The sequence below is a fragment of the Pectinophora gossypiella genome, chromosome 4 (genome assembly GCF_024362695.1).
Source record: "Pectinophora gossypiella chromosome 4, ilPecGoss1.1, whole genome shotgun sequence".
NCBI lineage: Eukaryota > Metazoa > Arthropoda > Insecta > Lepidoptera > Gelechiidae > Pectinophora > Pectinophora gossypiella.
Window position 1 is genome coordinate 11,406,119 of NC_065407.1, and position 25,723 is coordinate 11,431,841.

Consider the following 25,723-nt stretch of genomic DNA (forward strand, 5'->3'; position numbering starts at 1 on the left):
TAAAACTTTTTGCAATAAGAGTAATAAAAATTCAACAAAATAATAAAGAAATCCATCCACGATAAATTCTCGCCAAAATCCCACATTAGATAAAAAATACATTTAAAAAGTAAGATTGTTTGTCCTTATCTTACTAAAGATAAAAGCAGTACGCTATCCTGTTGTCAAATGTACTTCCTTCTATATAGTCTATGATTAGATTTTAAAACCATAAAGTATAGACTTAGTACGACTAGTGCTGCATAATATGTTGTTTGTTGTCGATAATTTGTGTTACTAATGGTGCTGATTTGGGTAACCACGTTAATTTTAACTTAATTTGACAAGATTGAACTAGTTTTATCCGTCTCTCGTAATTATTGTAAATGAAGGACAGAACTTTAAAATAGTGCTGTCAGACTATAATTAGGTTAATTTCGTGTACGCCCGATTATACACCAACCCAGATGTATTTTTTTATTGTTATTAAGTTTAATGTAAGATAATAGTTTAAAAACCGAAGATTATGGATTTGAAGTATTTTACAAGTACATAGTGGTAGTGATTCCGGTAAGTTATACTTGTCATTAGCTTATCCGCCGAAAAGGAAAGGGACGGATAATTAACAAGCATAAAATTTATTGAACACACATCAATTTCAATTTAAACAACCCTCTCATAATTTTACATTGGCCAATAACCCAAAAAAATTTTAGACGGTAGTTTTAGATATTTATGCTTAAAATTGGCGTGTTTTCGATAAATTTTATGCTTGTCGATTACCCGTCCCTTTCCTTTTCGGCGGATAAGAAAATGACAGATATAACTTAAAATAAAATTAGATGGTGTTTACAGGAATTAGCACCATTATATTATATTTTAATATAAAGGAATGGTTGGTGGAACAACGAGATTGGACTATAAAATTTATCGATAATGTTATTTTGTCACAAGCACGACACTAACTTTGGCAGCCAGCAGCTGGCTGGATGATGGTGGCGCAAATGGATTTTTGCTGACAATTTTGTTTACCCAGATTTATTTAATTTACATAGGTATATCTATGTGCTGCAAAAATTATGTGAGCTAACATAACAAATTGATTTGTAACGTATTCCAACGAACCAGTGTACAATGTTGGGGCAAATCCTGCGAAACAGTGAATGGAAGAGAAAGTGTTTGAAATAGTAAATAACGGGTCGATATGAATATGTCCGTCTCGGATTTATCTGTGGGATGTCGTTTTGCTGATTATTTTGCGATATGTGGCCTCGACTTTGACTCTGGTCTGGAACCGGACAGATTATGTGGTCAGTACAGTCTAGTAAAATTATGTTCATTGTCTTTGTGTCGAAATATATTCTTGACATTTTTTTGATATTTCAGGTGATAATTTGCACGTATCTCCTCTAGATCGTTCTTATAAAGCAAAAATTTTAGCTCATTATCCAGATAATATCCAGAGTAATCCATTTGACGAACATGCAGTATGTATGGTAAGTGTAACTACATCAGTTTTATGCAAGAGTATGCAAAGCTTACTAAGTGTATGATTGTTTACAGTATAAGTGTATTTCATTTTTCCAGCTTTGTTTGCCAGCTGGACTGCAATTTAGGACTCAGAAGCACTGCCTGGAACCCAGATTTCATAGTTTTGTTGTGACAAGAGAAAATGCATCTAGATACTATGGATACAGTCTTGTGTTCTATGAAGAAGTTCGAAACAGGAATATTTGTAGTGCAATGCATACATTGCAGGTAAGTGCAATAAAGATGTAACTAAATTCTATTTAATAAAAATGTCCTTTGTGTATTTAAAAATGAATAATTATATATCTTTTAACAATTTCTTTTACAGACAATGTTCATCACTGAACTGTCCAGTGGGCAAACTCCCCCTGGACATAGGAAAGCAACGGGGAAGGAGAGTTCCCGCTCACTGCCGAGATCTTTTAAGTTGGCTCCCCATACTGGCACAGCACTCACATACTATGACATAGCCAAAGATAAACTCTATGTAGCCAAAAGTATAGCACTCATATGCCAGTACCCTTTTATAAGGGTAGCGCAATTGTTTTTAGAAAATTTATTTAGGTAAGCATAAAGCAATGTTTTTATTTATAATATAAAAAAATATAATTTTCTTCTAACTAATTATCACATCCTATTCTACACATTTTTAATCGTCATTGATTAAATTAAATATTTTTCTAAAGCTGAATAATTCACTATTTGTGTGTAGAAAGTCAAAAATACTTCATAAAATTGACTATTTTCTTCCAGATCATTGCCAAGACAGCCAGGGCCAGGGTTGAGCCCTGAGTCCTATGTCTACAACTTGCTGTACGAAGTGCCAGTGCCACTGCCGGGTCAAGCCCTGCGTCTCTATGTCCCACCAGCGGAGCCACACCTTGATCCTATACCAGTTGTAAGTTATTTGTTGACAAGACATTTGAGAAGTTGTTACTTTCTTGTCCATATTACAATTATGCCAGCAATTGACATGATCAAGTAACATACATAATTTTGGTTTTCCACCTCACAACCCACACAATAAGAAGAAGACCTACATAATTTCTATTGAAGACAATGGAGCCAATTCATCCTATTTAACTGAATACTAATTACACCCAGCAGTGGGATAGTTATAGGCTCTTTATATTTGTGTAATATATGAATATAAAAAAGGTGACATAATCTGATGTATGGGCAATGTTGCCTGTCTATTGGTGTTATTTCTTATTATATCAGCTTTCTTCTTTTTCAGGTGATAAGAATGCCAAATCCTCCAGAAGAGTTACCTTTGCTGGATTACCCACTACGCATAATGTTTTCTACGCTGGGCGTAGAGTGTGTTGTTCAACTGTTCACATGTGTCCTTCTAGAACACCAAGTGTTACTTCGATCCAGTGGTAAGAACTCATTTATTTTTTATACAAATACACCATACTTCCCATTATTCCATACAAGCCTCTCCTTTTATTTATTGTTTGGAGAATGTAAAAATTGCTAAAGTGTGTGTTTTAGGGCCTGTGCAGATGATGTACAGTCCTCGAGGTACTTTTTGTCCACAATCTTCTACCAGTAGCTTGGTTGAACTTGAAGGCGAATAATAGCGGCTATAAGCTAACAAATTCATTATGATCTCAATAATAATGTCCCGGCCAAAAAAGTACGAAGTTAAAGTCGAATCGAAGTTATCTCTCGTCTGTGCCGGCCTTTCGTTTTCAAAATTCATAGTTGAAGAATATAACTTTTATTCCAGACTACAACAAGCTAATGCTGGTAGCAGAATGCATCACAGCGCTACTGCTGCCGTTCACATGGGCGCACGTGTATGTGCCGATACTGCCGGCGCCACTGTATCATTTCCTCGACGCGCCGGTGCCTTTCGTCATGGGTAAACAATACGCTTTCCAAAACCCATCCACCGCGACCAATCTCCCCATTGCAGTACTAGAATCCAACGTAAAATGTAAACAGTTACATAAGACTATTGTTGTCGTTTTTATAACGAGTTTTGTTAGTAGGTATTTTTCTTGTATCAAATACGATCTTGGAGAGCCTACTCGATAGTAACGACCGCCTTAGAAATCGTTCATCTGATGGTACCTTATTAAAATGTGGATATATTTTTTTAATAAAATAGGCTCGCGATCTCACCTGATGGTAAGTGACGATGTGGTCTAGGGTGGACCACGCTTACCTAGCAAATGCCGATGCACTCTAGCCTTGCTTGAAGCTAATAATGTTTTTTATAATTAGATTCAAATATATATTATATATTATAATATAATTATTTATTTTTCGTCAATCGAGAATATGGTGTAAGTCTTGTTGTATCTCTATTGGACCCACACCTCTTGTGCATCCTTTCATGACTAACACTTTTATCTAGACCTAGAAAAATTGCAATTGCCAATACACAAATAAAATCAGTGTTTAAAGGTTTGTTATTGTTTGAAGGTCTACACGCAGAGAGTGGGGCGATGAATCTGGGTTCAAATGGCCCGCGGAGCATCGCGCTGGGCACTGAAGCGGCGTTATGTCTCGTCGACATCGACAAGCCAGACATACAGCTACCGGAGGAAATGCCCATATTCCCGCATCGGACGCCTCTGATTGAAGAACTTAACCATATCTTGGATAAGCACCAGGTACCATGTTCATCAATCGACAAAACTTGCTGATGTATTTTTTGACGAAATGCTGTTGTTACTAGATTCATCATCATCATCATCTCCCTTGCGTTATAACCGTTTTTCACAGGGTCCGCTTACGTGACCTGAAGATTTGACAGGTACAGTTTTTTACAGAAGCGACTGTCTGACCTCCCAACCCGCGAAGATAAAACCAGCCCAATATAGCTTAGGTCACATACCTCCGAAATGAATTTTTCAGAAATGTGAGTTTCCTCACGATGTTTTCCTTCACCACTGAGCACAGGATAATCATTTATGATCCAAACATGAATTTGAAAACATCTAAAATCATTGGTTTAAACCAATGCTGGGATTCGAACCTGCGACCTCAAAATAAGAGTCAAGCGTTCTACCAACTGGGCTACCAATTTTATAAATATTTTAACTTTCTTTGGCAGATCCAAAGACCCGAAACCGAGCCCACCAAACTTGGAGTGCCAATAAATGGAAGTTCTTATAAGCACATGAATGATAGTATGAGCAGCAGTTGTACTTTGCCATCAGGTAACAATCATTGCACTTATGTTGGAAATAATTAAAATGTTCACTCCTTATTCTAGTTTTTGGCCTTCATAAGGTCATCTGACCATCTGGTTGGTGGTCGTCAGTCATCTCTTAGCCACAATTCTGTATATTGGTCATGGTCGTCTCCATCTGACCACATTTGACCACCCCAATTTTGATATAGTCGAGAGCTTATGTTATGTTATGTCTCCGCCTGAGCTTAGGAATAGGGTATTTCACTGGATCAAAGATAAATTATAAAACACTAATCTAGAAATAGGAGCCAGGGCAGTGATGATCAAATTCATTTTTCTTTTTGACTTATTTCTATTTGTAATTACGAATTGAAATCACAATTTTTTTCTCTCCTCGAAATTTCAATCTTTTTCTCTCCTCGTTCTCGAACCGAGCGGACGTGTGTTGTGCGATCACTATACTTTTTGATTATTTAATTTGAGTATTTGTAGTTGCTTGCTTTTGGCTCAGTGGTCAAGTTCGGTGCCTCCTGTTTACTCTTATCGGAGAGCCCATATACTGCAGTGGCCATATTTGATTTCTTCGGACCTCTCACTTACCATTCCTGACGTCACTTGAAGAGAATCGGCGCCTCCTGCTTCAACTTGCGTGCGGACCCATCTGCCACGGCGGCCATTGTGAATTTCATCGGACCTCTCGCTTGCGCCTCATTGGGTGCGGAATTCGGTGAATCTTTGCTTATCATTTCATTTTTTTGAAATTGCAAACAAATTGATAATCTAAAAAGACCGGAGACGTGGGAATCGAACTCGGGGTCTTGAGAGCGCCGTGCAGCGCCTTGTCCGCTAGACCACGAATGCGTGAGACTTCGCCGTTAAAATTGAGGATCACTATCAACGTTTCTTATGAGCGCCATCTAGTGAGTTTTAAACGGACCGCTACGCTTCAAGCGACTATACACCGATAGTGCGCATCTAACGATCACTACCACTAATTTACTACAGAGGTCAGCACTTGCATATTATTAACACCTTATACCTACCAGCAATGGATTGTACTGGGTGTTCGTCTAACTTAGATGAGAGTAGAACCGTCAAATGTAATGCTTGCGGGTCACGCTACTGTCTTTCGTGTTTAAACATCAACACGAAAAAGGTCTCGGATATTAAACCTGAGCTATTGGCTACATTGAAATGCCCTTCATGCATGAATGTTAACGCATCTCGTAGAATGCGCTCCGAACATACCTCTGTACGCCTGCCTGCTAGCGCCACTGAATCGCCTACTGCCCATCGCTCATCGCATAACTTGTCCCTTGACGATATAAGCGCTCTTTTCGATCAGAAGCTAGCACCATCTTCTTTGGCCATGACGAACCTACGTACTGCTTGGAAAAATGATGTTAAAACCTTGATTGCTGAAGAAATTAATTTGGCTATAAAGCAGATTAAGGAGGATTTTACCTTAACCACAGATTTTATAATGAACGAGGTAAAAGAGCTGCAGTCGAGGGTTAATGAAAAGGATCGAATTATCAAGAAACTCGAAAGCGAACACTCTAAGCTGCAGAACGATTATGCAAGCTTGTCCAACCGAATCTCCTCTCTGGAAAAAATATCCCGTAGTTGCAACATCGAATTGCAAGCTGTCCCAGAAAGAGATAAAGAAGAGTTGAATACGGTTTTTAAGAAATTGTGCGAGACCGTAAATACCCCAGTCACAGAAGTAGACATACGCGCCTGCCGGCGAGTTGCCAAGATGGATCTCTCATCCAACAGACCTCGCAATATAATTGTAACACTGGCGTCGCCGGGGCTGCGTGATTCGGTTCTATCGGCCGCTCATCGTTTCAATAAAGAACACCCCAAAGACAGGCTAAGCTCGAAGCATATTGGAATTGAAGGAGAAACACGCATGATATATGTTTCGGAGCACTTATCACCTGAAGTAAAACAGCTACATTATGATGTGAGACAGTTCGCGAAGGAGAATGACTATAAATTTGTATGGGTGAAATACAGCCAAGTTTACCTACGAAAAGATATCGACAAGGTCGCCATCCGTGTAAAGAACAAGTCATTTCTTCAATCACTTAAACATTAATATTAATTCTCCTTTTTTACAATGCTACCTGTATTGTCTCTATTCGTTATATTTTGTGTATAACTCATTGTTGTCAGATATTATGAAAGACAACTGCTTGTACTTTCTTGTATGCTTATTAATTATCCTTATTCACTATAGTAATATGTTCACTCATAATGTCATACTTTCAATTACATACGTAACACACATATTAAACCTAACTTTTCGAGAACAATTCTATATATGTATATCTCTATTGTTTATTTGTTTTTCTCAGTATATGACAATATCATCATCACCTCTCTCTAAATCATGTCTTTGCATGCATAACTCTCGTATTAACATTAAAAATCACATACTTTTGCTTCGTGGTAAATTATGTAATAGATATAACAACAACGTCATAGTTAACTCAGAAACCTGCTATAATTTTCATGTTATATGGTCCTGTTTATCAATCTTTAATGGCTAATCAAAAGTTGTCTATATTCTACCAAAACGTCAGGGGTCTTAGAACGAAAACCTTACAATTTTATCAAAATATATTGAGCTCCGACTTGGATATAATTTTAATAACCGAGACATGGTTGCACTCAGGGATACTGGACACGGAGCTATGTGATAATAGATACGATGTTTTTCGAAACGATAGAGTAACCGTAACTAAGGGTGGGGGCGTACTGATATGCGTGAAGAAAACTCTAGCAGCCAAGTTTCGCTCTGACTGGTCTAAACCACCTACTGAGCTCTTATGGCTAACAATTCCGCGACGGTCACTTGGCGGTGTAGAACACGACCTACACATTTGTATTACATACATTGTTGGAGGTAAAAGAGATCAGGCGCAACATATCTTTAATGTCATGGATACCGTGTCTAATGCTGTCAACTCTTTTCCTAATGACTATTATCTTATTACCGGTGATTTTAATTTGCCTTGTATTAAATGGTCCGAGCCCCATGCTACTATTGTAAAGGAGGGTCTCACTGAGACACAGGAGGCAGCTGAGAGGCTTTTAAACGTTTTTAACATGCTAGAGCTAAATCAATTTAACGTCCATAGTAATGCATATGATAACGTATTGGACTTAATTTTCTCTAATTTCTTTTTAACTATAAACAAATCACTAAACCCACTCGTGAACGAGGATCCAAGTCATATTACGTTGGATATAGAAGCTGCTGACATATTTTTACCTACTTTGCCCAAAACATGTACCCCCAAATTTCAGTTCCATAAAGCTAACTATAATATAATTAATAGTGAAATTGACAAAATCGACTGGAACTCTATAATTACTGATGTGCCTATGGAAGTTGCAACGAATATATTCTATGAGTTAATTAATAACTTGATAATGTTACATGTCCCAGTTAAACATATTAATAATAATCAACAACTTTATCCGGTGTGGTACTCGAATTCTTTAATTAAACTAATTAAACATAAAGGGAAATCTCATGCAAAGTGGAAAAAATATAAGAACCCTAGAGATTACGACGAATTTTCATTACTTCGCTCTCGCCAAAAATATTTGCAGGAAAAGTGCTACAATAATTTTGTTAAACAATCCCAAGTTAATATTAAACGCAACCCAAAAATGCTATGGAGTTTCATACATACAATGCGCGGAAATAGTGGTAAATCAGGATATCCTAATGTACTCTCGAATGGCCGAGAGACCTTGGATAATGGTCCTGACATCTGCCAAGGCTTTAATGACTTTTTCCAAAGTGTATTTAATCAACCTGCCTTGAATTATCCTGTACAAGACACCTTGCCTGCTCCCCGAGGTGATAGTTGTTATGTGCATACCCTACTGACTAGCAGTGACTTAATATATAAATACATTAACAAATTGGACCCTCATAAGGGAGCCGGTAGCGATGGTATACCACCAGTATTTCTCATTCAGTGTGCACACAGTATATCCAAACCGTTATCAATAATTTTTAATCGCTCTATCAAGGAGGGTATATTTCCCGATGTATGGAAGGAAGCAAACATAGTTCCAATTCATAAAAAGGGGTCTAAGACAATCATACAGAACTACCGACCAATCTCTATACTGAACACAATAGCAAAGTTATTTGAGAGGATTGTATACGATACTATTTATAATACTATAGCTTCCAATATTAGCGAATTCCAGCACGGCTTTTTGCGTCGCAGGTCGGTATACACTAATCTATGTCCCTTTACTAGATATATTTCTCGGAGTATGGAGGAAAACAGTCAGGTGGACGTGATCTACACGGATTTCGAAAAGGCGTTTGACCGTGTGGATCACGTCATACTATTACACAAATTATATAACCTTGGTATACAGGGCGATTTGTTCCGTTGGGTAAAATCCTATATAACAAATAGAACGCAAGCAGTGGTGCTGGGTGGTTACAAGTCTAACTATATACACATCCCCTCTGGAGTCCCCCAGGGATCCCATTTGGGACCTTTATTTTATAATGCGTATTTATTCGACATCCATACGTGCTTTGTACATTCCAGGCACTTACTATACGCTGATGATAAAAAAATTTACCTAAAAATATCTAAACTTGATGACTGCAGGAAAATTCAAGCAGATCTAGACCGGCTTTCGATATATTATGCATATAACAGAATTAACGTGAATGTTGACAAATGCACACAAATTACCTTCACTCGTAAAAAGAAGCCAATACTGTTTGATTATAATATACATAACATTCTACTTCAACGGGTTGTACAGTCTCGTGACCTGGGCGTTATTTTGGACAGCCAACTTTCCTTCAGCAAACACATTGACACGATTGTTGAAAAAGCCTATAAAAATCTAGGATTTGTTATGCGAGTCTGTAAGCCCTTTGACGACATAGCCTGCATTAAGATGGTCTATTATGCCTATGTAAGAAGTGTTTTGGAGTTTGGAAGCGTAATATGGAATCCACAATACAAAAAATATGTCGAAAAAATTGAACGCATTCAAAAAAAATTCATTAAACACCTTAATTATAGAGAGAAAATAAAATTACCATCCTATGAGGAGGGATGCATATATCACCGCGTCAGTAATCTGAAGGATAGAAGAATACTACTGGACATGGCCTTTTTGCACGATATAGTTAACGCAAGTCTTGATTGTCCCGCACTTACATCATCTATCTCTCTTATCACGCCACAACGACGCCCTCGACATCCCTTACATAAAGTATTTCATATCCAGCGGAATCGCACAAACTACGGAAGCAACGATTTTACTTCACGAGCACTTAATGTTTATAATAATACATTTAGTGATTTTGACATTTATGCTTTATCGAAACCTTCTTTTAAGAAACTTGTACTCGAGAGGTTATCTAAATTATAAATTAGAAGCATATAAATAACCATCATGTAGTTAAATCCATATTATATTTATAATATATTTATAATATATATATATATATATATATATATATATATATATATATATATATATATATAATAATGACTTAGATATATTGTGCTATTAATGTTAATATGTATGTATTTATTTTGTTATTTCATTGTCTTTTGTATAGGTATAATACAATACAATATAATATAAAATACGTAAGTAAATGTTACACACATACACACACACACACACACACACAGACACACGCGAACACGGTTCATTTAAATTTGCATGTTATGATATCCTGTTATTGGCGAAGAAATTTTGTACATGTATTATATAAGAAAACGACTATTGTTAATGCTGTTGGATATCTAAATAAATAAATAAATAAATAAATAAATAAACAATGAGTACGATGGTTGACTGTTTTTATTGGTCACGTTACTATACCATATTTTTATATAAAAAATAGAAAATTTTCGTAAAAAGTACCTATCTCATTAAACTAGGGTGCAAAATAGCGTATTCGTTGACCTACACTTCGACTTTGAAAATATATACAGTAGAATCTGGATATAGCGACCTTCAAGGGACTGGCGATACTATGTCGTACTAACCGGACGACGAACAAAACGGCAGGATTATTTCTTAAGTACATAAGTACCAAACTTACGAATACATATGTATTATAATTTGAGATGTATTATAATATGATGTATTATAATTTGTTCTTCTTTATTGTTGATATTGTAGAATGAGATACGCCAAACTCCTTCGCGAGGTTTGCATTTGATTCACCGGCTTCTAATCGGTGTAATATTGCACTTTTTTCTTCAATTGTAAAACACTTTCGCTTTACAGAACTCATTTTGTCGAGCGTTAAGAACTTTTCATAACAAGTGACAAACACTAACTGTGATTTACGCGCGCCAATAAGGAAAGGGGAAGTGCGCGGGGCGGGATGAAGTTGGGGCGCCGAAGTATTGGTGCGTAGGTTGTATAAACAAAACATTGCGCGTCGTTTTAACCGGACGTATTATCATAAATTATGGTCGCTATAAGCAGTTTGTCGTTTAAACCGGAGTCGCACTAAACGGTTATATTTTCTCAGCACCTAACTATGAAACCAAACTTGAGTAAACATTATCGTCGTTATAATCGGTTAATCGTTATAAGCGAAGTCGTTATATATGAATTCTACTGTAGATATTCGGGCGGACCCAAACTTAACGTAATTTTAGCCTGACAGCTCTTAAATTAGTGCCGTCCTTCGCTAACAATACGTGCAAGAAAGAGATGGAGCTAGTTTTAGTCCTGTCAAATTAAGATAAAATTAAGTTGGTGGTTGCCCGAATCGACGCAATTGTGTACAAATAAGTAAATAAATAATACATCATCAGGTGGTCTACGGCGCAAGCACTCGTTCCACGACGTGCTGGAGTGGGACGAGAGTCGTCCGCTGAACGCGTCTCCGCCCGGCTCGCCCACGCGCCGCGCGCCGCGCCGCCTCGACGCCCTGCAGCGCATCGTCGACATCGTCAAACGAACTGGTAACTACACATACATTTAATTTATGGCATTAAATACTATACTTGATGTCTTGAATCCACTCTTCTTCTTTGCGAGTCGATGGCGTTCGATACTAAATTTTTGCTGACCAATAATTGGCCACGCTTACGGCATTGTCAGTGGCTTCGTGAAAGTCTTAAATACTGCAGGTGTTAGGGCACTTAGGACAGCACAAAAGGTGAGCCTTTGTAGTGATACTCCACACTCGCACTCATCGCAATCATCAACCAGGTATCCCCACCTACACTAAACTTGAATCCACTAACATACTATAAACTGATAGTAAAAACTGATAGTAAGGAGTTTTTCTAAAAAAATGTCCGAACCGTGTTGTAAATACGTATACATTTAGTTATGTAGATTGTATAAGTTTGCTACCTTAAATTTAGATCGCTATTCAAATAAAGTGCAATATCGGTTGTACACTGTCGTTACAAGCTGTCACTTGTGAAAGATGCGATGTAACTTTAGATTTTATGCGAATCATACTTTCTTATTAGATTTAATGGAAGAGTTATTGGTGAATTAAGGAGAACTAAGTCAAAAGTGCTGAATAAATAATTAGAAATACGCACATAACTACCCCTATTATAAATAACTGGATGTTAATAAATATTACAAAAAATGCTGCCTAAAATCGGTGTTAATATTAATACTTAGTAACAAAAAAACAACACCTACTTTATCTAAATCCATCAATTTATTTTTAAAACTTACATGTAACACATATGATAAAATGTTGAGCTTACACGACGGACTAAAATGATTACACCACAGATTGTGGATTAGGCAAATTCGAAGCATTTTTTTCTCTGTTACTGAGATATACGAATTCTCTACTCTTGCCTGCAATACTTTTAGCCGCAAGTACTAACACAATTGGCTCGACCATTATAGACGGCGATACTACTGACCACCTATCACGTCGGTGTACAAAAACCTCGGTGATGCGTGGGTACACAGTATATTTTGCGATGGATGTACCTCTGACTAGAACAATTTTGAATACAGTCGTGAGATTATTTTAAATCCAAGGCGAAGCACAACATTGAATTATTCAACAGCAATAGGCTATTCCGGTATATTTGCCCTTCCGTAATAAAATGGAAATAGCGCGATTGGAAATTCAGCCGGTCGGCGATCTGAATATATACATTTTTCAAGTGGAGCTCGTATGTTATCCTTGGTTTGCAACCCGAACGGATTATAAAGTAGAATAATGTGACATGCCGCCTTTATAACATAATAGCGACCAGACCAGTCCCCGCTTCGCACGGGAACACATAACATAAGCTCACGACTATCTTCGTAATTCGTATGTCCCAATTGAGGTAGTCAGTACATCCATCGCAAGATGAACTATGTACCCACACATCACGGAGCTTTCTGTTAGACCATAGGTAGTGAGCTATATCGCCGCACGGGAAAAATGCAGTATACTAACGGCCGCTCTGCCCTGAATTTTAAATCTGTGTTATCTTGTACAGGAATATCCGTACTATCGGGTTATACGCCAACGTTAAAATGTAGAAAGTGTTATTTGAGAATTCTGTATAAAACGACTGTCCCAGAAATTTTTAGCCTGTTGGTTACCCTTACTTTTCCTTTTAGACGGATAAGAAAATGACAGGTATAAAATTGGTGTCTGCTGGAATTAGCACATGTTACATGGTTTTTTATATTGTCCAGGCGTGAACATCGACGATGTAGACGCAGACACGGTGATGCCGACGATGAAGAAGAAGGTGCTGAATGATGAAGAGCAGTACGAGGACGACATCAGGTTCAACCTGGCCATACGCGAGACCTTCCTAAACCGCTTCGTGCACATGTTCCTCATGTACGAAAACTTCGTCATCATGCCTGATCAGGTATGTAGTCATCATTTTCAGCACATTAAAATCCACTGCCGGAGCACATCCCGGACACTTTATACAAAAATCTCATTCTTACCGCGTGCTGCTTAATGTTTAATTGCGAGCGAGAAGTCCACAGCCCCCCAACCCCCTCCCCACTCCTTAGCGGCTTACGGCCATTTAAGACTTTCGACGAGTACGTCCGGTACGAATTGTAGCGGGGCGGAGATTTACCATTCTATACTTAGTATTTCTATTCTTTATTCTATAGCTGGACATAGGATTGTTCTATCTTCCGCCATACTTTCGGTCTCATGCCTACAAACTATTGTACAAATATAAAGAAATAAAGCACGTTGGTTCGAGTTCTCCAGCTAAGCTCTTAATTGAACCATGTAGTAGCAGTCTCCGTAGCCGAATACTAACTGAACAAAGAATAATCCTACGTATAGAACGGTAACCAAGAGTAAGGGAGAGCATGCGCGGCCTGTCTGTCTCGCTCGCATTTACGCGTTAAGGCAAATGAATGAGATTTTTGTATGAAATTTCCGGCGTGTGCGTGTCTAGACCGTATCGTTTGTGTCACATCATGGTAGCCAAAAAAAGTTCTATTCTACTCAACTAGTAAGCCTGGTTCCTTGTAAGCATCAAAAGACGGACACATTCTAGAGTTCATCAAATATATTAATTTACATTTTAGGACCGCGAATCATGGTTGTCGTCACGGGAATCGATGGTGAACTTCGACAAGGCGTCCTTCCTATCCGACCAACCGCAGCGCCACCGGCCTTTCCTCTCGCGCTTCCTGGAAACGCAGATGTTCGCAACACTCGTAGACAATAGAATCATGGCCAACTGGGGCGATTACGATGCTAACCTTCAAGTCTTCGAGCACCGCATCAAAGCCGTAAGGTATGTTGGTCGTTTTGAATGACGTGTACGCACGTACGAACACGCCGGAACAATCTCAACCTTTAAGTACTATGAGTACAAGATTGATTCATACATCAGTATTCGTACGTAAATATACGCATGAGTCGAATTTGTACAAAAACTTATCTAAAGTGTGGTCGGCTTTAACCTGGTAATCTAACATTTTGTAAAGGAAATAAACATTTTACTTACATATAAACTAACCACTCGCTATGCGAAAGATAAGCTTCCGCGCTAACAAGAAGCCTAATCCAACGCGACTTTAGTGATTAATACACCCTTAACATTTCATTAATCTATTAACCAATGAATAACAACGCATGTACGTAAAAGGGGATTTCGGAAGCTCTAAGTTACTGTAAGACTAAATAATGGAATTTAGACGCAACTCCCTTTATCTTCGAATTGTAAAAAATTTCGGTGGCGGTTCGGTCGGTCTTTATTATTTAGTCTTATGGTATGGTTGCAGACGGCGGCTGGGCGAGGGCGGGCTAGCGACGCGCGGGTACAGCGTGTGGGCGGGCGGCGCGGGCGGTGCGGGGGGCGCGGGCGGCGCGGCGGCGGGCGCCGAGCTGGAGGTGGGCGCGCCGGGGGAGCGGCTGCCGCACCGCGCCGCCTACTACCGCGCCTTCCCCGCGCGCCTCGACGCCGCCGCGCTGGCGCCGCCGCCGCCGCAGGACCGCAGGTCCGACTGACCGGGGACAACTTTCCGACGACCCTTCCCCTTGTCACATCACGGCAAAGGGACCTACAGTGAACGCTCCATCAGAACCGTCAGTTTACGACGAATCTCACGTATCTCGTGCGTAGTATACGTGCGAATGAGATGGCATGCTACTTAAATACAAACAAAATTCTACTGTAGGCCTCTTTGCTATAATACTCGTCCCGTGTAACCTAATCCGGTTACAAATATAGTAGTATTTATTGATTATGTGCATTGTCTCGAAGTTATACGAATGCTTAATTCTCGAATGATTGTTGTCTATGCCTGCATGTCGCCGATTCGCGCTGCGCACCGAGATAACATAGTAGAAGTAGAACAATGTAGTATATACTATGTGAAAGTGAAGAAATATGTATATGGACATTGCTAAACGACCTTATGAACTGCAGCTATTATTATGGTGTTCCCATTTCGGTAGTGACAACATTTATGGACTTTTCAAATCATTTACATAAACAGTTTGAAAATTTCATTACCAGGATTAAACAAAACATAAGTTTTAAAAAGTCTCCAAATGCTGTTATGTCATTGTGGATATGGAAACATCTAGAAGGACCTCGTACCTGGGGTTGCTGGATTGTAGATTATTAGTATAATGAAATATGCTTCCATTTAATACAATTAGCGAAAGTTCTCTAGTGAATTATTTATTAGTGTACCAAGTGCAGCAGATCCACAAGACTGCACTGACAAACTTTATAAAATGTTTACTCGGTGAGCTGTACAAATTATTTTTAGTTATTTGTTCATTCAACTATGTGAAACGAGCAGCTAAAAATAAAATCCCGCTTTTGTGATAGCATGCGACTGTTCAGCCTGATTTGTGGTTAGTGATTGTTGACTAGTAGCGACACTACGGTTGTATTTAAATTGTGTTCGCAAGGTAGAAACTGTGATTGCTTTGTCTGGTATTCTTTGCGCAATCTCATACCAAATATGATTTGGTACTTAAAATTTTAAAGAAAGAATCTCATCAGAGAATTTGTATTTATTATATTCGTTAATATTTTACATTATTACCTCCAACGTACCTCTACGATTGTGTAATGAGCTAGTATTACTAAAATGTTTAGTGCATGCGTGACTGTTTTAGTTCAATATTACGTCTTTAATACTCGTGCATATTTTTAATGTTTATTATAGCATGTACTGACTTGCATGTTACGCTCAGTTTTTTTGACGAATTTATTAATAGGACGAATTTAAAAAAGTTAGAAAATGATATTATTAGATGAGTACTTTAAAAAAATATCCGAATTTCATTATGTTCATTGTCATTTATATCAATCACTTTAAATGTATTATTTTACATTTTAAACCCAATAAGCTACTTTAAGTACTTTGTTGTGTGATAAATTTTATTTCTATACTTCCTTATTTAAATGTTCAAATGCATATAATGCAGTTGAATAATAATTTACGTCTGTTGCGTTATTTTATGTAATAATTTAAATTAAGAATAATATTTCTTTATGTCCTAGTTTCTTTTTTATTATATTATTTTAGTTACTTTGTTTTGAACATAATAATTTTAGTTATAAGCGTAGATAATTTATACCTTGGAGTGACCGTCCTAAAAACCTATAACTAGACCGTTTTAAATTGTTTATTTGGTAGAATGACGGACTAATTGAACGTTTTTATTAACCTATATTATGTGCTTACACCCAGTGTACGATAGAAAGTCAAAGGACTTTCTTAACCTTCTAGCACTTAACATCTCGGAAATAAGGTCGAGAGCCATCAATATCTAGCACAGCGATATCCCTTTCCTTGCGTTATATCATTAAGAAACTTATTTTACAACAGTATCCACTATTCTCATATTTTTGTGTTTTGTTTGTGATTGCCATAGATGATACAGAAGGCGGTCACCTGTCTTGTGAAAAATATCTTTACCTATGTAGAAAATACATATATAAAAGCAATATTGTTTCCTTGCAGCTGAAGTTTTAGAGATTTTAATTTTATTTATGTAAATAATTACTATATCCAATTTGATTCAAATAAATGTGTTGATATGTACTTCGTGTATTTTAAATGACTACCCGATTCCTTTAGTCGTTAGATTTGCACCTATTTTTAGAGGCATATTGTTGTGTTTCGTGGCTTTTTGCTTTATGTGCTTGCTTTGTTATTGTGGGATTTTGTTCGTTGCATGTCTGAATAATAACATTAGATATGAACAGGTCGCGTTTAAACACGTTGAATAATTAAATGGACTTTAATATTCCTCTTTGCCTCAGCGTTCTTCCCTTTGTTCCGGGTTCTATATCCCTAACTTAGAAAAAAATACAAGCATGGTCTATAACTAACTCAAATCTGTATTTAACCATGAATAATTTCTGTCTCCTACCTGTTATTATTCATTATTCCCCCAAAATCTCTTAATAAAATCGCGTTTGGCCTTCCAGAACGAATAGTCTGAAGCGTATAAAGAACGCGAAGTGGCAAGTCAAGGATTGCCCCCCGGAACTGCTCCTGGGGGACATCAGTCGGAGACTGTGCACTGACGTCACACCTGCCGCCATTGCTCAGAACAACAGGACGTTCGTTGAAAAACTTCTTAAGGTACTGTTATACACAAATTCTTGTACCTTCTAGTAACTAGTAAAATCTTATACCGAAGTAATGTGAATTAGCATAATTAATAAGATCAATGTAATTTATTTGAAGGTCAGTTTAACGGCTCAATTGAACTCTCGGTCGTAATTCATTAGAATATAAATGTAAGAGATTTTGAAAATTAAACTTTAAATTACATACATACATAATCCCTAATGGGGTGGGCAGAGCCACAAGTAATCAAAGACAACTTGCAGCCACTGTTGATACGATGTCGTAAGCTGGATATGATGAACCTTATGGTGATAAGGGATCAGCCTATCGCCCATAACATTAGTCCATCATGTTAGAGGACACAATCCCTCTGTCGGTTTTTACGACATGCCCGGGAAGACAAGCAGCTGAACGTTTTCTATGTTTTTTATTTGCTCCCAGAACAGCATAGAAGCAAATGAAACTTTAAATTAAACCTACTAAAATCTGGATTATGTACTGCTTGCTATACATGTTACCGAGTACTCTAAACCGGCGAGCATACATGAAGTCTGATGAGAGTGGAGGAAGCGAAGGTGGTGTGACAGGATCGTAGTAAGTAAGATTCCGTGGTCTCTACCTAACTCAATGGGAAATGGGCGTGATGGTATGTATGTATGTAAAAACTAAAAATCTTATCATACTTTTCTTATCACGGCTTGCTTGTCCTCGTTGCACCTCCATCAACCCGTTGACTTCTATTATATGTTTAGGTGTCCGACTTTCGATTACAAAGCACTATTATCACGAGATTTAACTAAGACCTTTGACCACAGGAATGCAAAAGTAAAACAAAGCGGATGCTTGTAGAGAAGATGGGCACAGAAGAGACAGACCTGGGCTTAGGTACAGAAGTATCTATAACAGGCGTGGAAGAGAGTACTATGATCGCGTCTCTCTGCGACCTGTTAGAACGACTGTGGTCTCACGGACTGCAGCACAAGTTGGGGAAATCGGCCTTGTGGATGCACCTCACCAACTATCAGGAGTTGGAGCAATGCAGCAACTCAACGAAACCTATTGATCCTAATTACCTCACGCCTGGTATGTAGTTTAATATTATTATTTTTATCTTTAAAATTCGAATATTATATAATTTCATCGCATTGTAGTACCACCACCACGTACCACGTTAGCGTCTTAATTACATTCTGATGTGATTTTCTTCCATAAAACTTCCAAAAATTCGATTTCCAAATTGTGAGGTTTACAATATTTTAACATTGCGAGGTTTTCGTAACAAAAATCACACCCAAATGTGATGTTGAATTTGTAAAGTAGTATATTTACAGTACAACTAATATTATAAACAGTAAGGAACTAACACTGAACTAACACTAACTTTATTATCCGACACACATAACAGCATTATAATATATTCACAATCAGTTTTTGCATAAGCACCTAAGTAACTAAGTGTTTACGTATCATCACAAATTTAAGAGCCACACTCTTGTCGGCGTAGCATTCTCCATGCTGTTTGCTAGTGTTTAAGCAAAAACTTCAAATTATTTACAATCATATTCTTAACGTTTAAGACATGATCATTTAATGTTAAGTACTTTCCCAACATGCAGCCTTGGCTTGGTGTGTTTTACGGAAACGGTTGGATTGTAAGTACCAAACATTTTCTGTTAACTTGGCAACATTCATCACATAGTAATTTAAACATGTTTATTGTAGATTTATCGTCTGTTGGTGCGGAGGTTGAAGCGCAACAAAGCACAAGTACAGTCACCAGGTCCCGGGATAGCTCTCGAGGAGGGTCCAGAGACAGTTCAAGAGATAGACTCAGCAACTCTGGGACTTTAGAACGGAAATCTTCGCAACCTCCCAACTGTCCGTTAAGACCGCTGCCTGAAAGCCTCACTTTTGATATGAGGTTTGTAATCTTTACAGCTTGTTTTAATCATGTTCTCTTACTAAAAACTGCCTTACTAGTTCGCATCGTTCTTGACGCAAGGTGTTCATTAATTCGAACGGGTTATAAAAAAAATATAAATGTGTGTCAAGAATGGCATAATCTAGCTAGTGTAATAAAATTACTTTATAATCATTATTTTTGTCATTTTCTTTTTAGGAACGTTCAAGCAATGACAGACATTAAAACCGAAATCGGCTACGCCCGTGCTTGGGTTCGGCTGTCGTTAGAAAAGAAGTTGTTATCGAAACATTTGCGGGAGCTGCTAGCAGACACGACGCTCCTACGGTCCCAGTATAAGCGCACGGCTTTCCTACGTTGCGAGGAGGAGAGAGAACAGTTTTTATATCATCTCCTGACACTCAATGCTGTTGACTACTTCTGCTTTACCAACACGTATCCCACCACTAGTGAGTTTTTTAATCTTTGTAGTAATTGACCAGCTTTGACCCTTTATCCACGAAAGTTTGATGGACTTTAGAACATAATTAAACCAATGAACAAAATTAAAATAGAATAAAACCTCAACAATTATTAAAAATACGATATCCCAATGCAATTTTCATTAATTAGAATCATGCACACGAAAATATCATGTATGTTCTATCATTATTAATGTAAGAGTCACGCTCTTGTCGGTGAAGCATTCTCCATGTAACTATTTAGGGAAAAATGTTTCAAATAATGTGGTTATGCCCGTTTTAGAATTGCCATATCGCGTTCTGATCGTGCCATCTCGCAAGGCCAGTCAAACGACTGCCAACTGCTGGATCTCCATATCCGGAGCCAACGGAGAGTCTACGCCCAAAATACCCATACCACGGAATACCAACGAATTTGTCTTTCACGTAAGATATATTTGTTTTAGATTTACTTACTTTGTTACACCTTCGCAGTGTGATTATGTAAGTGTAACTCAGGGTGGGCAGAGTCACAAGTTTTTATAAGACACCTCGCAATCACGTAATTGTAGGTATTAAACTGATATTATCTTTTTGTATTTACCTACAAGAATTTAATGTTGATAATAACATTTCAGCATAAAAACCTAGGTGTTCTGTCAACTTTGAGGATCGGCCATGATAACTCTGGACTGTCACCAAGGTGGCTGCTTGATCAAGTCTACGTCCGCAATGAGGTCACAGGCCACACATACACGTAAGTACTTAGTTTACTACGTCGTTGTCTAATACTATTTTGTTTAGAAATGTCTAACAGTAACAGACTACTAACATATAACAGTCTGTTATACCTTTACGACTGGAAACAAACCGGCAGTCTTTACCCGCGAGAATCGATACCATTTCAAAAAATATTAAGCATTTAGTTACACGCTTCACTGGGTAGATTCCCGTGCAACCGCTGGCTGGGCTCGGGCGTGGACGACGGGTCCACGGAGCGGCTGCTGGTGGCGGCGCGCATGCGCAGCGAGCGTACGCCGCGCACGCCCGCGCCGCACGCGCCTCCCGCGCCGCCCACGCCCACCACCACGCACCTCTCCACCTCCACCATACAACACATGATCGGTAAGTTCGCCAGCGCACTCACCACGAGAGTCAAGAGAGTCGCCGCTTGATTGCGACTTAATGGACCACCTACTGGAGAATAGAGCCCATTATCATACCATAATGAGTAACAAAGACAAGATTGCATCAATTGAAGCCTATTTACACGATTTTCTAGTCACATCAGTCTATCACATGGACTCAAAAAGAAGTCACTATCGCCGAACGCAGTGACGGACGTCATTATCCGACCGAACGAAGTTAATGGCAGTGTCGCTACTTAATGTCTTTACCAACAGAACTCAAAACCAAGTTTCCAAGCCATTTAATTATTTCCGGTTTATTTAGGCCTTTGAATAAAAAGAGTCACTCCATGTTTTTTGAGGTCTATTTAGGCGCTCCGGCAACCAAGAATCGACCTAATTCTAACCACTAGCAGACCAAAGAGATAAATGATATTAGTTCACCGACGCATACCTTATTGGTAAGTGACCTGTGAGGGTTTACGGGTTGGAAGTTTCACAGCATGCTTGAACAATCTGCAGTAGAGGGAGATTTGATTAATGGAATTTTAGAATATCAATCTTACATGGTGGCTTCAAATGTTCAGACTAATGTTCAACCTTGGGTTAGATTAAGCTACAGAGCACCGGAAGACAATATTATAAGCAACGTCCTCGTTATTGGTATTTTTTCAAATATTCAGTTTAGAGTTAATCCAGTTATAACTGGATGTTTGCAAAAAGGATAGAACCAGAGTACAAGAAAGAACAACATGGAAAAGAAAAGCAGCTTTATTATTAAAGAGTTTTTATAACGCGAACATTTCCACTTTTGGATCATTCCCTGGAATGGTTGCTATTGCGGTTGCGGTTGCTATACTAATGACGTAAATAATATTGACTTCTTGTGCTCTGAGATATACCCTAACGTTAAAGGGCATCGGTAACAGGGAGCACGTATATACCTATGAAGGAAGTTAAAGAAAGTAGAATCGGCTGAGATTTCAGCTTATTGGTATGGAAGTAATGGTGACAAGAACGCTTAATGGTAGCACGAGTAATGGTATGATGAAACGGCTGCAGATTTTATATAAAACGTCAAACTAAACCAGCATAGTAGCATGTTCCAAGCATATCGCGTCTGGCGATAAATTAACCAAGACTATTCCCTATGCGATAAACTAATTCTATTCGTTTAAATACTGCTTCATACGCTATATGTCTCCATTTTACAGCTACTGCGAGAAATCTAAACTTAATTATAATTTCAGGCGACTGCGTGAATGCGATAGTTAAATGGCACTACCAGTCGAAAAGAGACAAAGATGCAAATTCTCTCAGTGTGTTGCTGTGTGGGGAAAATGGTCTTGTGAAATGTTTAGAGCAAGCCTTCCTTTGCGGGTTCAAGTCGGCCCGATTATTCGGAAAGAATCTTTTCATTTGGGACTATTTTGGTAAGTGTCAAAACAAATAACAAATACCTTACTACGCTAACATCGTCCACAACAAACCTTATACCACTATTGTATTGTATCCCACTACTGTAAATTACACTATTTCCCTAAATATAACATATTCATGACACGACAAGTGTAGCAATATATTACATAAGCAATTCAGTAAAATAACACAATCTTTCAGCGCGAGTAAAGGACGAGTTCAAAATGAGTTTATGCGACGAGCCTAACGCTCAAACCAACAAGAGCTGTGGCGTAGCGTACAACTGTCGACAAGATCAGGAACACAGGGCCATATGGCGGTGCTACTGCCACCTGATGGATGAGATCAACTCTGTGGGCCGCACCCTAGGGAAAGACGGGAAGTTCCAACTCTTCATCTGCCTGAGTTTACGGTGAGTCAAGCGGTTGAAATAACAGAAGACTTTTTTGATCTTTGACGTTTGTTTCAAATATCATTTTGACAGGGAGGTTAAAAAGGCTTCATCGAAGGCAAAGTTGCTATAGTATGATACAAAGTACTCTGTCATTGCTATGCAATGTTGATGAAACTAAAATCAGCAGCCGTACGACGCCCACTGCCTCCCCCAAGGATCTCCGCGAAACTAAAATATCGTATCATATTATGATAAAAATGGTCTTTTTGATGACTACTTGAAACTATTTTATGGCAGTCTACTATAATCTGCCATAAATAACTAATATCTTAAAGAAAATGTGTTGGTATAACTACGTATGTTTAGCAGTGACCTAATTTGCTCGCTCGTTTGCTTCCAGGGAACACTGGCTCCACAGAATGCTAGTACCAATGTCAATGACACGCGTCACCACTGAGATGTACGAAGAACAAAGCTTCCTACGTAAGCGCGGTCTTCTCACGTTTTTGAGGCAGATTCTCGAACCTCTCGACGAGTTCGACATCGTGCTCGAAAACTCACTCACGCAGGGAATATAAAGTCTTACAGGCATAATTTATCTACTCCAAATATAGCGAAATTGATTAACTTTAAAAGTTATAATAAATAACTGACTTTCTGGCTCAACGAAATATAGACAGTCTTGTGGAGCCATTTCAAGGTGTTAAACTTCTATATATTTATATCTAATCTATAATAATTATATCCAATCCATGACAGTTGGAATCTTTCGTACCCCAAGGACGTATATCACCCAATCCAATGGAATTATGCACTATACCCATCGCCTTTTATTGGGTTAACGGTCTGCAAAGCGCAGGGTGAAAATTACTAATGTAGTATTGATATACTAATCTGTTCTTTGCAAGCTGACTTGTACACCTAAGTTTACTTTTTACGGGGCATATTTTCTCTATTTATATACTTACTTGATAATGTTAATTCTTTATCTGCATGTTTAAGTACCGAATTAAATGTAACGACAATGAACGAAGAGACGAAAGATCTTTTTGATAAGTCTATTTTTGTGTGTAGTAAAATATGAAGTTTAGTTGAGGAAACGAGATAACTAGATGTAAGTCTTAACTATATACTCATTTATTTTCAAAACTTATGAATTTATTACTAGTGTCCAGGGTCTGATTTTTACCTACCGTTATTTGTAAGTTTAAATTTTATTGTTTTAATAACTTGCCAGATGAACCCAAAGATTATTTTTGTTTAACGGTGCTTATTGTAGCATTTACTGTTTTTGTTTTTATGCTAGTTTGTATGTTATTGTAGTTAACTATATGTTGTAAATTAGTACTTTAATTAGTCATGTATGTTTTTTCTTCATAAATTATGAACCAAGTTGCGTTCCGAACGCCAGTGAAATTATCTGTTATTTTTTACTGGATATTGCCATCTCAGTGATTCTCATGATACTCTTCAGAACATATTAGTTTAATTAGTTATTCAGATCTGATATTCGTGCAACAATAACTATGAATTGTATTTATAAAATCAGCCATAATTATTTAAATATGTTTTTCGATGTACATGTCAATATAACAGACATATTATGCAGTAATTGATAATGATTTCATCATAATAAATGTCAATTTATACCAATTGCACCGTTTATATGTTCGACATTTTAAAATATTAATGCCAAGTACCTACGCGTGATCTCATACATTTCAGTAGATTATAGAGATATTAGTTATGTATCGATATTACGTAGGAACATTTACTTCGATTATGTGTATCAGTAAACTGTTATGGCAAATAAAAGGTTCTTTAAGAAGTCGTAGATGTAATTAGAAGTTCCGTCTCAGAAAGCCGCACAAAATGCGAAATGACAAATTATTATGACTATGTAGCGGACGCCATAACCGAAAAATTTGTAGATGCGTTTAAAATTATGAAGATAGTTCGTAAAACAAAAAATCCAAAAGTAGTACCTAAATATTGCTTTTATGTATGATGGTTGTTTATAGATCTTGCCGTCCTTGATTATTGTTGTCGATGTTAACTATAATTTTAGAATTCTGTCCGTTTCCAATGACATAGGCTCTTAAAATACTTCTGTAAATTGATACAAAACTATAAATGCAACACTTATCGATTTAAAGCAACTAATTAAATGTTTAATCACATTAGATGAACCGTTTAGCCATGTGGTTTTTTGTTTTGATTTCCATTGTCAGCTGTGAAACGTCTGCACGTAAATATTGTGCCAAAAATTTTGTACTGGAAAGAAGAATCAAAAATCTTTAATAATTAATAAGACAGAATAGGTACCATAATGCTCTTGAGAGCAGAGTCATCAATGCTCGAGGAATCGAAGGCTCGTTTCCACTATACCACTTACTTTCTTTATACGCATAATAATCTCGCAATTATACGCAAATAAAACCATGTGAAATGAATTAGTGTTTATTTCTAATCATGATTTCATTCGCACAGTGCACAAATAGCACGTGTCGCTTCAAGTTCATACATGTAATTGATTAGTGGAAACGAGTTCAAAGCATTACAAAGTTATCCGATCTTGATATTAATATTGACTATAGTTTCCATGTTTATTTTTGAAAAACATTCCTCATTATAGTTACTTATTCGTGGTTAATTACATTTATAATTTGT

At 37.7% G+C, this 25,723-nt stretch overlaps 1 protein-coding gene across 4 annotated transcripts; it reads left to right on the forward strand.

Annotated features, from left to right (window-relative positions):
* Window positions 1-931: 931 nt before the first annotated feature.
* LOC126366025 (DENN domain-containing protein 5A) lies at window positions 932-24,293 on the forward strand. Of its 4 annotated transcripts, XM_050008892.1 has the most exons (23): window positions 932-1,289; window positions 1,366-1,475; window positions 1,567-1,737; window positions 1,838-2,073; window positions 2,263-2,407; window positions 2,747-2,891; window positions 3,245-3,379; window positions 3,946-4,136; window positions 4,580-4,685; window positions 11,509-11,658; window positions 13,367-13,548; window positions 14,234-14,445; window positions 14,936-15,151; window positions 17,608-17,764; window positions 18,568-18,835; window positions 19,475-19,673; window positions 19,872-20,122; window positions 20,418-20,560; window positions 20,752-20,870; window positions 21,060-21,238; window positions 22,491-22,673; window positions 22,861-23,071; window positions 23,454-24,293. In XM_050008892.1, exons 1-23 carry the CDS (start codon window positions 1,184-1,186, stop codon window positions 23,629-23,631), a joined length of 3,993 nt encoding a protein of 1,330 aa, XP_049864849.1. In that variant the 5' UTR covers window positions 932-1,183; the 3' UTR covers window positions 23,632-24,293. The 4 variants fall into 4 exon arrangements, 3 of the variants coding, with proteins under 3 accessions (XP_049864849.1, XP_049864850.1, XP_049864851.1); XR_007566294.1 differs by lacking the exons at window positions 22,861-23,071; window positions 23,454-24,293 and adding an exon at window positions 21,603-21,701 and having other exon boundaries at window positions 22,491-22,625; XM_050008893.1 differs by lacking the exon at window positions 14,936-15,151.
* Window positions 24,294-25,723: the final 1,430 nt, after the last annotated feature.